The 15,639-nt window shown below is 30.7% G+C and overlaps 1 protein-coding gene across 1 annotated transcript; it reads right to left on the reverse strand.

Moving 5' to 3' along the window:
- Window positions 1-226: 226 nt before the first annotated feature.
- On the reverse strand, window positions 227-14,446 carry LOC133325555 (ATP-binding cassette sub-family G member 4-like). Its single transcript, XM_061534296.1, has 10 exons — window positions 14,317-14,446; window positions 13,922-14,039; window positions 3,423-3,758; window positions 3,125-3,363; window positions 2,781-3,052; window positions 2,544-2,712; window positions 2,019-2,275; window positions 1,346-1,619; window positions 552-757; window positions 227-499 (listed from the first exon to the last, which is right to left on the reverse strand). The coding sequence occupies exons 1-10, from the start codon at window positions 14,444-14,446 to the stop codon at window positions 227-229; spliced, it is 2,274 nt and encodes a 757-aa protein (XP_061390280.1).
- Window positions 14,447-15,639: the final 1,193 nt, after the last annotated feature.

Here is a 15,639-nt window from a genome sequence, read left to right on the forward strand (position 1 = left end):
GCTTTTTCATTACCCACGTGTCACGGTGGTACCAAACACAGCCGAAAGCTGTAAGTGAGTGTTCCCAAAACTGCTCTACACTCGAGGACAACATCAGATTTGATATTACAGGATTTGATGGCTTTAAAAGCCGCCTAACTATCCACAGAGATCCGCAGAGTCACCAGATCAACGATCTCTGCATCCAGACTTTTTATCAATTCCGCTGCTTCCAAATAGCGAAGATTTAAGCTTGGAAAGCACTACAGTTGCTATCCAGCTTGTAGGTGAGCTCAAGGTCTAGCCTTTCACAGTAGACGCCGGCCCCTGTACCTTCTTTTATCTTGGGTCCGTCTGTAAAGAAAGCCAAACCGTCCAAAGGAGGGTTACTACGGTTCCAGTCGTCTCTACTAGGGATAACGACTTGTGGGGTGCTTCTCGCGGCTCCAGTTATTAGAATCGAGGCGGCTCTTTGTACCTTGTCTAGTTTGGTGGATGTCGAATTGTGGCGCAAGCAGTGCTACCAAACAAGCGAACCATAGGAAATGATGGGCCTTACCACCGTGTTATACAACCAGTGTATAGTCGATGGTTTTAGCCCCCAGCTTTTCTCGCTGGAGTTCTTGTATGCATAGAGTGCAATCTGTCCTCTCTTCGCCAGTTCCTATTCCATCGTAGTTGACAGTCCAGGATTGTGCCAAGTTATTTTGCTTCGGGCGACGTATGAAGCTACACTCCATCCATTGTTGATAGAGCAAAGACGCCGAGCTTACATTTCCTAGTGAACATTAACCAGTTCTGTATTTGTTGGATTTACTGCAAGGCCGTTAGCCTTGGCCCATCGTGACAGCGTCGATAATGCTCTTTGCATATATTAAAATCTGATTGGAATTTTTTACAGTATGATTTATAATTTTGACTTTTTAATACCGATTTTACTATTATCAGATGAAACTATACTTAATTTTAATTTATTACAATTTATTTATTTTATTAGAGGGATTTCAAGTCAAAAAAAAAACCTAGCATACTGGCAACTCTTTATATCCGTACTCAATTAAAATAAAAGCTCCTTAAAACAGCTGTTTTAAAATATGAAAGCTTTCTCATAAAGAGGTAGAAATATAATTTTGGGAAATTAATAAAAAAAACATTATTTTTTATTTTCTACAAAAAATGTATTTTATTATTACATACAAATTAACAATTATAAAAAATATATTTACTTACATTTTAACTAATCTAAAATTAAATATTTTCCTAAAAATTTTCGCCAATTTACCTTTAGAATTTCTATGATTTGCTAAACGTTGTTTAAATATCATATACGATAGGAAGGTGAATAGAACATAGAAACCAAACATACCTAGAACAGAGAATATATAACTTGGTCTTAAACTACCGGCTAATTTAAGAATATATTTAGGTTTTGAGGTTATGCAAAACAATTCGGACGGTGGGCAAGGGAAATCCTTACGATTAAAATCTAACAGCGCATATAGATAACCATCCAAGGCATATTTGAGGAAACTACTATAGACCATTAGTTGTTCCCATATCGAGAGATCATTACGTTCGGCAGTATAGGATGCTATTACAACCATCAGTACCATGACATAGGGGGCCAAATAGAGAGCGTGCTGGAAAGAATGGGGGAAAATGAGTTATAATATATATATATATATATATATTTATATATATTTGTTGAATTTTCTTCTAGATCAAGATCTATCAATAAGTTCACCCAAAAAGCGAAAGTCTGCTGTTTTTCTCTAAGTCTAATGCCAAAAAAATTGAACTTTGTTTATCTTTTTATAATGGAAGTCAATTCACAATAATGGATTTTCACAGCAATCTGGAGATGCAGCTGGTCTCCATGGATAACCTTGTTCTATCCTTGTTCTAGATCAGGCCATGGAACAATAAATAGGTAGTCCATTTAGCGCAGCTGATAACTTCATTCATTGTCAAAGTTTTTGACACTTGAGAAAAAACAGCTGTTTTCCGGTATTAATAGATCTTGTTCGATATCTACTTACCACCACATTAAATCTGGAACCGAATAGCAAACCAAAACTCGATGCCATCAGGGATATTAAAAATGAAATGCCAACAAAGAACATAAAACGATATAATTCCATCGGTTGACCACTTGAGACATAGATTATTGCTGAACCAAGCACTGCCATCGAACTCAGCATAGGCAGTTGGGCACATATCAGGGCCATAAAGTATGAACTTAAACGATACCATTGATTAAAGTATTCTCGCCGCAAATACATCATATCACGTGGCACTGAAAATTAAAAAAAATAAAAAAATTAAAATATATATTAATGGGATGAGGGATATTGAAAATACATAGTTCAGTCGCGATAATTCAGGAGAACCAAAGGCATTATTATTATCTAATTTTTACAATTACAACATGAAATGAAACAGATATGATATACAGATATAGAGGACCACTGTATTGCGGAATTAAAACGTTTTCCGAATGCAGGGTGGATTCCACCGCCTTGGTTACTTCTGAACTCGTATAAATTTTAATTAAATTTACTCACCACATGCCAGCAGCGGTGTCATCGGCAAGAAAAAGTATTTAATAATAATTATCATCGACAGATGATAGGTAAAAATGCTAACGCTAGCATTGCTTGTGACCTTCGTATAAGTGAAACCAATTAGAAGCGATGACAGGATATGTATAACAATTCTCATTTTACAATTTGACTGCAAAGAAATGCAACATAATATTAGATTTTTTTTATTATTTAGAATATTTTTTCAATATACTCTACCTTATCACGCCACATTTGATTTAAAATATGGAAAAATAAAATTTTAAATTCACACCACCATGAATTGCGGAAAGGAGTCGCCGTATTTTTCTTTGCCTCTTCGCTTAAATTATCCAAATAGGGTTTGGATTCCAATGATTTGGAATGCAACATTTCAAAATTGTCTAACTTATTGGGGGACGTGGGTATCCATTTGGCAATTTTGCCATTTTCAATTGTTGCCACCAATTCTTTGTTGTAATCACCATAGATTTTTGTTGCCACTTCGATAACTAGGAAGATAAAAAGTAAAAATTATTAAAAATTTGAAATAATTTTCGAAATCCTATTTAAATCATACTCACTAAAATCTGTGGGATTATATGTCTGGGGACAATTTAAATCGAACTGCTGTAAATATGGCACAATATCGTTAACCGCACCCTGATATATACACTGACCACCCGACATGGCATAGACTTTGTCGAACATCTGAAACAGTGTGGCCGAGGGACAATGCAGCGAACAAATTATGGTTCGGCCACATTTGGCCAACTTCTTCAAAAGTCGTATACATTGCGAGGCGGAGAATTCATCTAGGCCACTGAAAAATAGTTTTTTTTTACAAAATCTGCATTTATATAATAATTTCGAAATACTTACGTCGTTGGTTCATCTAAAAATAATACTGACGGATTATCAATTAGCTCCAAGGCAATACACAAACGTTTCCGCTGTCCACCCGATAAATTTGCAATCATCGTATTGACCTGTGATCGCAAATGTAAAATATCTAAAATTTCATAGATAACTTTTTGCCGTTGTTCCATTGTAAATTTCGTATCCAATTTCAGTTCGCTGGCAAACATCATTGTCTCCATGAGACTGAAGTAGGGACTAATGTGATCATCTTGTAGGACATAGCGTGATACTTTGCGAAATTGTTTCATATTTTGTGGTTCGCCATTGACTAGAATTTCACCGGATGTTTTGCGGATTCTGTAAGAAAGAAAATAGACAATTTTTTTAATAAGGAAAATAATACCAAAATTACTTTATAGTAAGTTTACATTGTACCGGATTTAGTTAACCCATAAAGTAGGTTAAGGGTGCAAAAAGTTCTAATGTAAATGCCGTTTCAAACGGCATATACATTAGAACTTTTTACCGGGTTGACCTACTTTATGAGGATTTATTTGACATATATTCAAAGGAATTGAAATTTCAAACCCACTGGGTCAACGAAATCCGGTTAAATGTAAACGTACTATTAGGCAATTTTACTTCGAATTGTCAGTTTGTGGACGAGAGTGGTTTCCATTCACCTCCATTCTCTCACATACAAACTATAGAATTGAGGCAACTAAGGTTGTCAAATATAAATCAGGACTAAGATAACTTTTTCAGTAAAAAGTGCTGACATTTATATTAGATTTTTTACCGGTTTAACTTTTGGTTTGTTCCAGTACTTTTTTAATAGTAAAACTAGTAAAAGGGAAAAATTTCAAAATCGCTCTCAGAGAACAAAATAATTTGAAAAGTTCGGAAACGCATATTTAGTAAATATGTCAAAATTAGATGGCAATACTTCAAAATCAACATAACGGCCAATCAGAAATTGGCATTGGCTGTTTACCATTTTTACTCGGACAAATTTTTCGAGTAAAAAGTTTATAAGGAGAACGCAATTTTTTTTGTGTTCTCTTAAATTTGGTTCAGTTTTGTGGGTTCAGGAACGATTTTCATGTAAAAGTTGCAAAACTTGTAAAATTAGTAGATTCTTTTAGGTTCTGGAACGGAACTTATATTTACTCTGTTCCAAAACTTTCAAGAATCCCCCATTAATCTAAATTGTTTTCCATTTACATTTTGTAAATTTTATGAAAATTTTCACAACTATGTAAACAGACAAATAATCAATCAATCTGTAGTATACTTACATTGCACTGGATTTTGTAAATTGGATAGATCAAAATTGTCAAATCTATTGCATATATGTCAAAAAAGTCATTATAGAGGATGTTAATAGCACATTGATATATACCCTTTAAATTATGTAGATTTATGGTTAATTATTAAGGTTATTTACACACGTTTTAAGATAATTTAAATGACCGTCAGCTGATACATGTTTTCACACATACAATAGGCATGTTCCTTCACTTTTCCAGTCACATTCACTCAGTAGAAATTTACTTGGAGTAAAAAGGAAAAATGCAGACAATTCCAAAAAGTAGACTAACAGCATCCAGTAAAATGTTGTATCGATACAGCTTATTACAACAACAAAAAGTTTGGTACGGTATAAATGCCTAATTTTTATTAGAATTTTTAATGAAACCGTGAAAAGCTAGATATAATCTTATTTATATTATTTATTTTTATTGGTAATTGCGTTTTCTTTTTCCATTTTAATGTTTAATGATATAAACGTGCGATCTCAAATGTCAATTCCATAGCGTATACGTCAAATATCCACTGGATTTTGAAGAGGATCAACGTGACGTTCACGCTATGGAATTGACGTTTGAAATCGTTAGTAGTCTAAACACCTAGTACAAAAAAATTCATCTAATATTCAATTTTTTTTGTAAACAAATTGTTTTGTTTGTTTACAAATTTTATTAAAACAACTGATAAAATATCAGCTGATATTACAGAAAAATCTTTACCGCCTAAATTTTCCCAACAAGTACTCAGTAAAACAACTGTTAAATTTTCTCTCTCAATTCTCTATGTTTTATTGGATAACAAACAACATCCAGTAAAAATTTGCAGAAATTATTGAGTAAACGAACATACCTAATAGCTCTGCCTGTTTACTCGATATTGTAATAATTGTTACTAAATGTTGTCTGTTTACCCAAAAATCCAGTAAAAGAGAGTCAAGTGAGAGAGCAAGTTTGACAGGTCAACAACAAAAAACATACTGGAGTTTACTGAAAGAATTTTATGCAGTAAGATTTTGCAAACTCATCCATTTTTGGATCAGCTGTTTTATGACCAAACACAAAAATTATTCAAAACCTTTTTTTTAATTTGCAAAGTTCAATTTGAAGTTAATGTGTATAAATATTACAGAAAATGGAAGGAACTAATTCTTTATATTTTTAGGCAAGTTCCAGAAAGAGGGCAATGTATTGATGCCAGAAGCTTAAATGTTCCCGGGGAACATATCAAATCAATGTTTCTTTTATTGTACATTTTATTTTTAATATTAAATGCAATACAAATAATAGTGTTCGTAATTTATTTGTTCGCAAATAAAATGTTTTCTTGAATCAGTTGTTTATTTGCTAAATCTTACTAAATTTTGTCTGTTTACTTTTCTCAGCATTATCGCAAAAGAGAATAAAAACGGCATACTCTCTGAACTAGAACTTAATGACTAAATGTTACTGAAAAAGTAACCAGACACACCTAATATTGAAAATGTTCTGCAAAAATTACTTATTACTGCAATTTCCCTTGGATAATACGACTTTGGCACTCCCTATTGTATGTTCTTCTTTTAAGGCGCGTTTAGATTATACCTTCTAAATCGACTCAATTTGTAAATCGAGATATCAAATCCTAACCAGAATGTAAATTTTTTTACTGTTATTTTTTAACGTATACATACACATTTTACCGCTTTGATAATTTCTGTGGTAATTTTCCAATTAATATTTTCAAAATTTTTTTGAGAATTTTACTTCATTATTTCAAGAATGCCACACATTTGGTCTGTTCCCGTACTGCAAGAATCTATAGATTTTACCATTTTCTTCGATATCATAGAGGAAAATTCGTTATTTAAAAAATTAAATTACGGGAACAGACCAATTTATTGTTTAAAATTATAGAAAATGTTTTGCAATTAAAAAAAAAAAACTATTTCGATCAATAGAAGATTCTTGCAGTTTTTAGAGTAGTTCAAATATTTCTTCTATTAAGCATTTTAAAACAGTTCCGCGCTTTCTTTTAATTTTTTATCGGTCATATCAGCTTGTTTTTGTAATCAGCACTAGTCTTTCGATCGTTCCCACGCCACTCTTACTCGCCCCTGCCGGCCGAGAGGGCCTCCTCCCCATAACGTAGGGAGAATGTACACCCCATAATCCGGATTATGGAGGGTTAGTAATTTTGGGAACCCCGGCTACAGAAAACATCAGCCGGTTACAATTTAAAGTTAATTCAACAGAACAATAAGGACAAACACAAACATCTGGCAACTGCTTGCACTCTACAGTTCTAAACGTAGAATAGAATTTTTTATTACATGTATTGGATCAGATAAAGAGATGCGATTATACAGGTTGTTATATGTTTCACATAGTGATCTAAAATTACATAACTCATAATTAGATCTCACTAAAGGAAGATAAAGGAATATATAATTACGAGTAAGACGTGCAGGTACATTAAACTTGATTTCACCGATTAAAAATTTCGAGTCAATTTGACCGCGTAAAAGTTTTATTAAAAATATAGATCTTAGCATTAAACGTCTTCGTTCTAGTGTTGGAAGATTAATAAGTTTTAAACGATTTTCATAAGGGGGGAGTGCTTCAACTGTACTCCAAGGCAAACCTCTAAGAGCAAATAAGAGGAATTGTGTTTGGACAGATTCGATTTTATTCTAACAACTGTAAAACGGACTCCACAATACACGTCCATATTCTAATGTAGGCCGAACTAGACTAACAAATAAACGTTTTGTCACATAAGGGTCGTCAAACTCTTTAGACCATCGTTTTATGAATCCTAGTAAAGATTTGGCTTTATTTACGCATGACTTAATATGCAAATTAAATCGCAATTTATCATCTAAGATAACGCCAAGATCAACAAAGGAGTCAACATTATCTAATTTGTAAGATCCTATAAAATAATCGGTAGAAATTGAACGACATTTAGATAGGCATAATTTTTTTACAATTTTTTAAGATTTAGTGACATGCCGTTAATACTGCACAAGTATTCAAGAGAGTGCAAATCATTTTGTAGAGTAAGGGCTTGATTTTGTGAGTCTAAATTTCTGAAAAGTTTTACATCAACACTTTAGAAAATTTAATCACTGATGGAAGATCATTAAGGTATAACACAAATAATAATGGACCTAAATGGCTACCTTGAGGGATTCCAGAATGAACATAAATATTTTTAGAGAAAATATCATTATAAGACACGCTTTGAGTACGGTTTTGCAAGTAGGATGAAATCCAGGACAAAATTTTGAATGAAAAACCCATGACGTCAATTTTAAATAATAAAAGTTTGTGTAACACCGTATCAAACGCTTCACTAAAATCAGTGTAAATTACATCTGTTTGTTGCTTTGTATAAAATCCATGGTGTGCATGGCATGTTAATTCCATCAGATTAGTTAAAGTCAATCTCCCTTTTATGAAACCATGTTGACAAGGTGAAATTATTGGCGAAACGAAATGAATTATTCTACGTGATACTAGAAGTTCGAAAAGTTTTGGAATGGCGCTTAATTTTGCAATACCCCTATAATTCTCAATAACATTTCTGCTACCAGACTTATGTAAGTGGATAGATCTCCAGAACAGAGGAAAATATCCTGTAGATAGCGAAAGATTAAAAATAGCAGTGAGGGGCTTATATAGTTCACAAGCACAAGTTTTCAATATATTCGCAGGTACTCCATCAGGACCTGGGGAGCAACAATACTTTATTGACACTAAACCATTCAACACTTCATCTTCTGTTAGAAGAAAAGTAGGGAAATTGTTTATTTTATCAATATTAAAAGCATAATTAGAGTTTAATGTGAATGTAGAGTAAGTACTTTGAAAGAAATCTGCAAACATGTCTGCTATTTCAGCGTTATCACCAGAATCTTTGCTACCATATTGATTGATATATTTTCAAAGATATTTTATTGATAATCCAGAATATTCGACTACACTTTCTTTTAGTAAACTTTTGCGTAAACAAACAACATCCAATGAAAAAATCAACTTTAATAATCAACATCAAACCTGTTTTAGTAAAATGCGTAATTTAGATTGTCAACTCGTTTGATCATACGTCAAATTTATTAGGAAAGATGTCACTGATGTGATTTTCAGTGGCATTAACATGATCGTGAAATAAATGTAGAATATTACCTAATATTTCATTAGCTTATGAATAATATTATAGATTATTTAAATTGATTGCAATTGTTGTATTATACATATTATTAAATGTAACAACTTTGAAACATGTACCGTTAAATTACATCACCTATCAATTTTGTATATCCATTTCATCTGGTAATTAAAAAACAAACAAAACACCCCAAATCAAAATTTTCTCTAATAAATTCATGGAATTTTTCGTTAAATACGTATAGCAATTAATTATTATGCATAATTCGCATTCTCCGTAATACGACGAGTGATAGACAGCGAATGGAAATATTTTTTAACTACGTAAAATGTAATATACATATATTAGCATACATACATGTGTATATAAAGACACAAACAAATTTAATTATTGCAAATACTGTTATTTAATAATATTTATTAAAGCAATACATATATTATTAATAAATTTCTGTTGGTTAAAAGAGTGGGTTTCGTTTTCACTCGAATACAAAAAATGTTAATCAAACCGGAAATCAAAAGAACAGATAATCGTATACAAGATAGAATACAATGTAATCTCATTATGTAAATTTCTATTGTCTTAAAAAATAATAATAATAAACATCTGGAAATAAAACGAATGCTGATCAAAAGAATGTGCAGACATGGAACCGAACGAAAACGTAAAAGAAAGGTGAGAACTAGTTTAAAATATGTATAAACGTTTAGGTTGGCACATTTGTAGTCGATAATGATACTAAAAAGTGAACACTTTACCTGTGTTGAGAACACAGATCATTTTTAAGACAACATTTCTTCTATATAGAAAATACAGATCTTTATTACAATCTAATTCGTCTATATAGAAACCACATGTTATTATAAATAACAATTGGATCGATTAAGGTACGTTTAGATTTATGAAATCCACTCATATGTCAATTCTATTGCGTGAACGTCAAATATAATTCACTGGATTTGTGATCAAAATTAACGTGGCGTATTCGCTATAAAAGTGACGTTTAAAACTGTTTGGATTTAGTAGTCTTAAGGTAGCCTAATTCTGTACAGAGACCACATATCTTTATAAAATATCGACCAGTTTAATTTTACATTTAATTTTTAAAGGCGTCTTTAGATCATGTCTTTTTCATCGAATTGATTTTTTAATCGAGTTACCAAATCCTAGTATTAAAGTTATATAAAGTTGACAATCACCTGTTGTTCGTTTAGTTATATGCATGGTGCAATAATAAGGTGATGTATCAAAACAAAAACCTTTGTTTTTGTCTCGATTATCTGTCAAATTTTTCCATATAATAGTTCAAATGGTTGGCAACACTGCACATCGAATTCAAGTAGAAATTACCCACTTTGACAGTTAATCAAGACATCAGCTGCGCTAAATGGACTACATATTCATTGTGTCGTGGTTATATGCATGGTACAATAATACAAGGTAGGGCAGCTTGAGGCGAATAACAAAAAAGCAACTATGCACGTGTGGCTTCTGTCAAAAATAAAATAATATACGCAACAAGTGTTTGTGTTTATAAAAACGCGAAAAATGGATGAAAGGTTATGATTTCTTCCCAAAATCCAGTAGGGAATACCATCAAATGTTTGTTTCATCCATAACAATGTAATTACTTCCAGACGAACATGTTAAAAACATAATTTTCATTTCAATTAAACTTGAATATATTTCAATTTATTTGACATAGTATTCAAAACAATACACACATACACAAAATATGTATTTTGATTTGATGGAACAAGCCACCTTGAGAATCAGTTGGTAGCTGTACCCTACCCATGGTACAATTACAAAAGGTAACAGCAAATCCCAGCTGATTTGATTCCAACGTTATACTAGTGTCAATATGAATTTGACAAATTATGTTTTTAAAAATCACCCAACAGGAAAATTGGGAACGCATACAATTTAAAATTGTTCTTTATTAAATGTGCTCCTGTATTCAATTTACTCAATCTGCCAGCTGGGAAAGTTTGAGGAAGCAAATCTTTCTTCAAGGAATAACTCGCTATTCCAAGCATTTTCATATGTGTTACACATATATATGGCAATGGCTCAATTATAGGAAAGATGTGGAATAGATAGAAATATAAATTTTAGATTTTCATTCATATTTTTCAATTTTTATTTGCAGAGAGTAAAATATACATTTTTCAAAATAAAAATAATTTGATGAGATTTGTTTGTTTATTTACAGAAATGAGTTGACACTAGTAGAAGTACAACAACAAATTTCCCGTTTTTTGTACAACAACACTTGCTGTTACCTTCTATTATTATACCATGTACCCTACCTTGTAATAATTATACTATGGTTATATGTACATACACATTTCAATGGTTTCATAATTTCTGTGGCAATTTTCAGTCGATACTTTCATAGGTCAGAAAGTCCGTTCGTTCACTATCCCAGTAACATTTACTCAGTAATAATTTGCAGAGAGTAAAATATACATTTTTCGTTTGGAAGAGAGAAAATTGCAAAAAGTAAACGAACAACATCCAGTAAAAATGTTGTATCGACACAGCTGATTACAACAACACACAATTTGGCGCAAACAAAAAGCAGAAAAATGGATAACAAGCGGAAAATAAATACTTTAGTTTTCTTCGTCCATTTTAATGTTTAATAATACAAAATCCTAATAAAATTTACAAAACAATCAATTTGCATGACAACAATTTTGTTATTTGTTTACAAAACATAACAAAACAGCTGATTAAATAACAGCTGATGGCACAAGAAAATTCTTACTCAGTAAATTTTTCCTTGTAAGATAATTTATAACACAAATTACAGGACTTTTGGGTAAACGAACAACATTTTGTAATAATTTGTACAAATTATTGAGTAAACGAACGAACCTAGATATGTATAAGAACACATGTCACAATAAAAAGTAGAATTTTTTGGCGAAATTAATAAAAACTGTAGTCTAGTGTAATATCTTATAATAGGAGTGTTCGTTTACTTGATAGTTTATACATATTGTTACTGGATGTTTTTCGTTTACGTATAAGTCCAGTAGAAGAAAGTGAATTGTGTTACTGAGTATTTGTAAATGCATACAAGAAAAATTTACCCATTAAAGATTCTCCAATAACATCAGCTGATAGTCAATTAGCTCTTTTTTTATGATCTGTAAACAAATTGATGTCAAGCAATTTGTTTTTTTTTTTCATTTTTGTAACATTTATTTTTTCTCTTGGTATTCATTTGTTAAAAAAAGAGAATTTACTGAGAGTATAAACTAAAAAGAGAAAAAGTAATTTGTTTACAAAACAGCTGATAATTTGTTTACAAAACAGCTGATAAAATATCAGCTGATGTTACATAGTAAGAATTTGCAAATACTCGGTAACACAACTCTCTTTTATTGGAATTTTGCGTAAACGAACAACATGCAATAACAATTTGTACAAATATTGAGTAAACAGACATACCTATTATCGCAAGAAATTTGTAAACTGTTATAGTGCTTTTACATTGTGTCGGATTCCGTAAACCCAGTGGGTTTAAATTTAAATTTTTTAAACGGTAAAAAGTTCTAATCTAAATGCCATTTACGAATGTATTTTAAGATTTGCTTTAAATTTGCACATTTTTAACGATCTTGGTAAATTTAATCTAGATTGGAACTTTCTTTTATTTTTTATTCGGTTATTTGTAATTCTTATTTGTGTGCTCAGCATTCGTTTTGTTATTCCCAGATGTTTTTTTCGAGATAGAAATTAGCATAATTAGAATAAACGAAAAAAAAATATCATTGAAAATGTAGAATATTCTATAACGAATAAATATGTTTATCTTTTCCGGTTTGATTAACAAATTCTTAAAAAAAAACATAATCACCGAAACTGTGTGTAGGCATTTATATTCGAATGGTAACGAAATATTTTTTTTTTTATTTTATAATATTAATTTTAATAAATTTCCAACATACATTTTACTATTTAGAATGTTGTACTAATTTCTGTGTGGAAATTATGTATAATATTTAATTGTTATATAGAATAAACAAAACAAATTCCATGAATTTATTAAAAATATTGATTCTTTTTATTTGTTTGTTTTTATTATCAGATAAAATATATAGAAAAATTAATAGGCGTTGTTATTTAAAGTCAAAAGTTTACATTTTGTTTTGTGCTATCTTAAATTTGATTCAGTGTTTTACCAGTTGTGTGGTTTCAGGAACGGTTTTCGAGTAAAAAGTTGCAAAACTTGTAAAATTAGTAGATTATTTTAGGTTCGGGAACGGAACTCTTGTGTGTTGGTTTTTTGATAAATGTTAAATTAAATAATGTTAATGCTTATTATAAATACTTTTAAATGGCATTTTCATTAGGACTTTATGAGGATTTCTTTGACATATGTATATTTACAATTTAACGAATTTAATGACCGAATTAACGAAATCCGGTACAATGCAAATGTACTATAAATGTCAGCAATTTTTACTGAAAAAAGTTAAAAATGTTATCTTAGTCCTGATATACATTTCTATAGTTTGTATGTGAGAGAATGTAAACGTACTATTAATACTAAATTTATTCCAAAATTTCCTCAAGTAATCACAATCCAATTGCTTTGAAAATCAGACGATTAAAGTTAAAATTTGTAAACATTGCCAAACAATGGACTGTCCACTCGTTCTCATTTAAAATCTATTTCACAATTTATTCAATTTCTATATTTATTTTTCATTTCGTAAAAAAATATACATTTTGTCACTTTTTACAATTTTATTTTCTCATTTTATTTTCATTTAAGGTTGCGGAAACTTTTAAGTTGTAATTCTGCTCGATTTTACTATAAGTTTTCTTTTTTATTTGTTGCTCTATTTTCGTAAGAAAGAGTAAAATATTCTGAATAAATCTAACTGGAAAAGTAAAAAAGACACCTTAAAAATGCTTAAATAAGCAAAATAATTCCGCTATTGAAAAGGTTTTAATGACCAAAATGCTGCAACAATGTTTTGCATTTTCTGAGGTAATAAAGGTATTACTTAAATATAAATGCACTGCAGATTAAAACTTACCGATAACCTGACAATAGATTTAATAATGTTGTTTTTCCACATCCCGAAGGACCAATAATGGCTGTCAATTCATTGGAACGAAATATACCACTAACACCATTAACAATTTTTTTGGAATCTAGCGGATGAAATTTTTTTAATAAAATTTTAAATATTTTATTTTTTTAATAATAATTAATTATTAATAATTAATTATTTTAATAACATTTTTAAATATTAATTTTTCCAGAATAATAATTAATAAAATATTTTCAAAATCAATTTAGCACTTTTCAAAATGTTGATTTTATTTTCATTATTTTTTCTTTACTTTAATTTTTTATATATAACACCAAAAATACAAATCATCATCACAAAAACAAAAAATACAAATCATCACAAAAAATACAAATTACTTTCAGTTTCATATGTTAATTCGCTGAATTGTAAATTAATTGACGCATCATTTGTGGTACGCTGAAATATACTATAGTCCACCGAACCGGGACCTGTCAAGCAGGCAGTTATCGCTGAATTTCGACGCATTACAATTGGAAATCGTTTGTAGTAGTATTCCGCTCGATATGTTTTCACTTGGCGCTCTAATATTGTACTAATTCTTAAGTAGTGCCACTGACTACCACCACCAATCAACAAGCTGGAGTTCTAGTATTCGGCATTTACGGCTACAGTGCTTGCCAAACGATACCAATTCCGGCACAAAAAGTAAAATGAAAACTTGTTTTGGTTTTTTTGTTGTTGTTTTTCTTTCGTTTTGTTTTCGTTTTCAAAAAAACAATGAATAATCAAAATAAATCTTAAACTTTGTTCTGTATCGAAAATATTAGATAAAATGCTGAAATGCTGCTGAATTGGGTTCAAAGACCATTTAATTGCTATCGTAAGCATCATCGGCAGATTTTTTTTGCAGACAACTGCGTCTGAAGAGCGAAATTATTTTTGGAATGATTAATGTATTCAAATACACAATAATTTGGTATTCATGAGGATGTTGACGATATTAATTAGGGAAATAGTAATATTAACTAATAATTGAAATGTATTTTAAATATATTATTGGAATAGGAAGACCAGGGTAATTTAAAGGTCTAAAAATTATATTTTTATTAACATTTTCCATTTAAAAATTATATTTTTATTAACATTTTCCAGTACAATATCTTACAAAATTGCACGTTTAATTACCCCCTTTTAATTACCCATTTCATTTATTTGCCCCTAAAAACCTACTCTAAAGTAACCGTACCTTTAAATCTGTCCCATGTAATTACCCAATGTATTTTTTAAATCTGGCAACTTCACTTCAAATGGCTTAAATTTGCTAGTGGACTTGCCACACATGTGCACATAAAATATATCTCAAGCAAAAAAGAAAAAAACAAAATTAACCGGGGTCCACGGATAATTACCCTAGCGAGGTAATTTACAGTGCACGCTTAATTCCCTTCCACGGATAATTACTCAAAAATCTTGAAATTTTCACTGAGGTAATTTAGCGGGGTTTACTGTACTAATTTCCAATCCGCATTTAGCAAAATACATGGCATAATTACACAAGGTGTCTCATGCAGACATATGATTCCAATTTTTTCATAATTTTACTTTTGACAACATTCAGCTTTCAAAATTCAAATGAAAATATCCTCCTTCGAAATGTACGCACAACACGTGTTCAGTGGCAATATCTATAATCTATAAATATAATTTTTAACATCTAT

The sequence above is a fragment of the Musca vetustissima genome, unplaced genomic scaffold (assembly GCF_032173495.1).
Source record: "Musca vetustissima isolate MV318-11 ecotype Yass unplaced genomic scaffold, APGP_CSIRO_Mvet_v1 utg37601, whole genome shotgun sequence".
Taxonomy (NCBI): domain Eukaryota; kingdom Metazoa; phylum Arthropoda; class Insecta; order Diptera; family Muscidae; genus Musca; species Musca vetustissima.

Bases quoted from the DNA above. Each gene is read 5' to 3' on its own strand.
- LOC133325555 (XM_061534296.1), bottom strand. From the start codon at position 14,446: ATGCGTCGAAATTCAGCGATAACTGCCTGCTTGACAGGTCCCGGTTCG. The intron at 3,053-3,124 runs GTGAGTATGATT...TTATCTTCCTAG, and splicing joins ATATAATCCCACAGATTTTA to TTATCGAAGTGGCAACAAAA. The intron at 2,276-2,543 runs GTGAGTAAATTT...TTTAATTTTCAG, and splicing joins GACACCGCTGCTGGCATGTG to TGCCACGTGATATGATGTAT.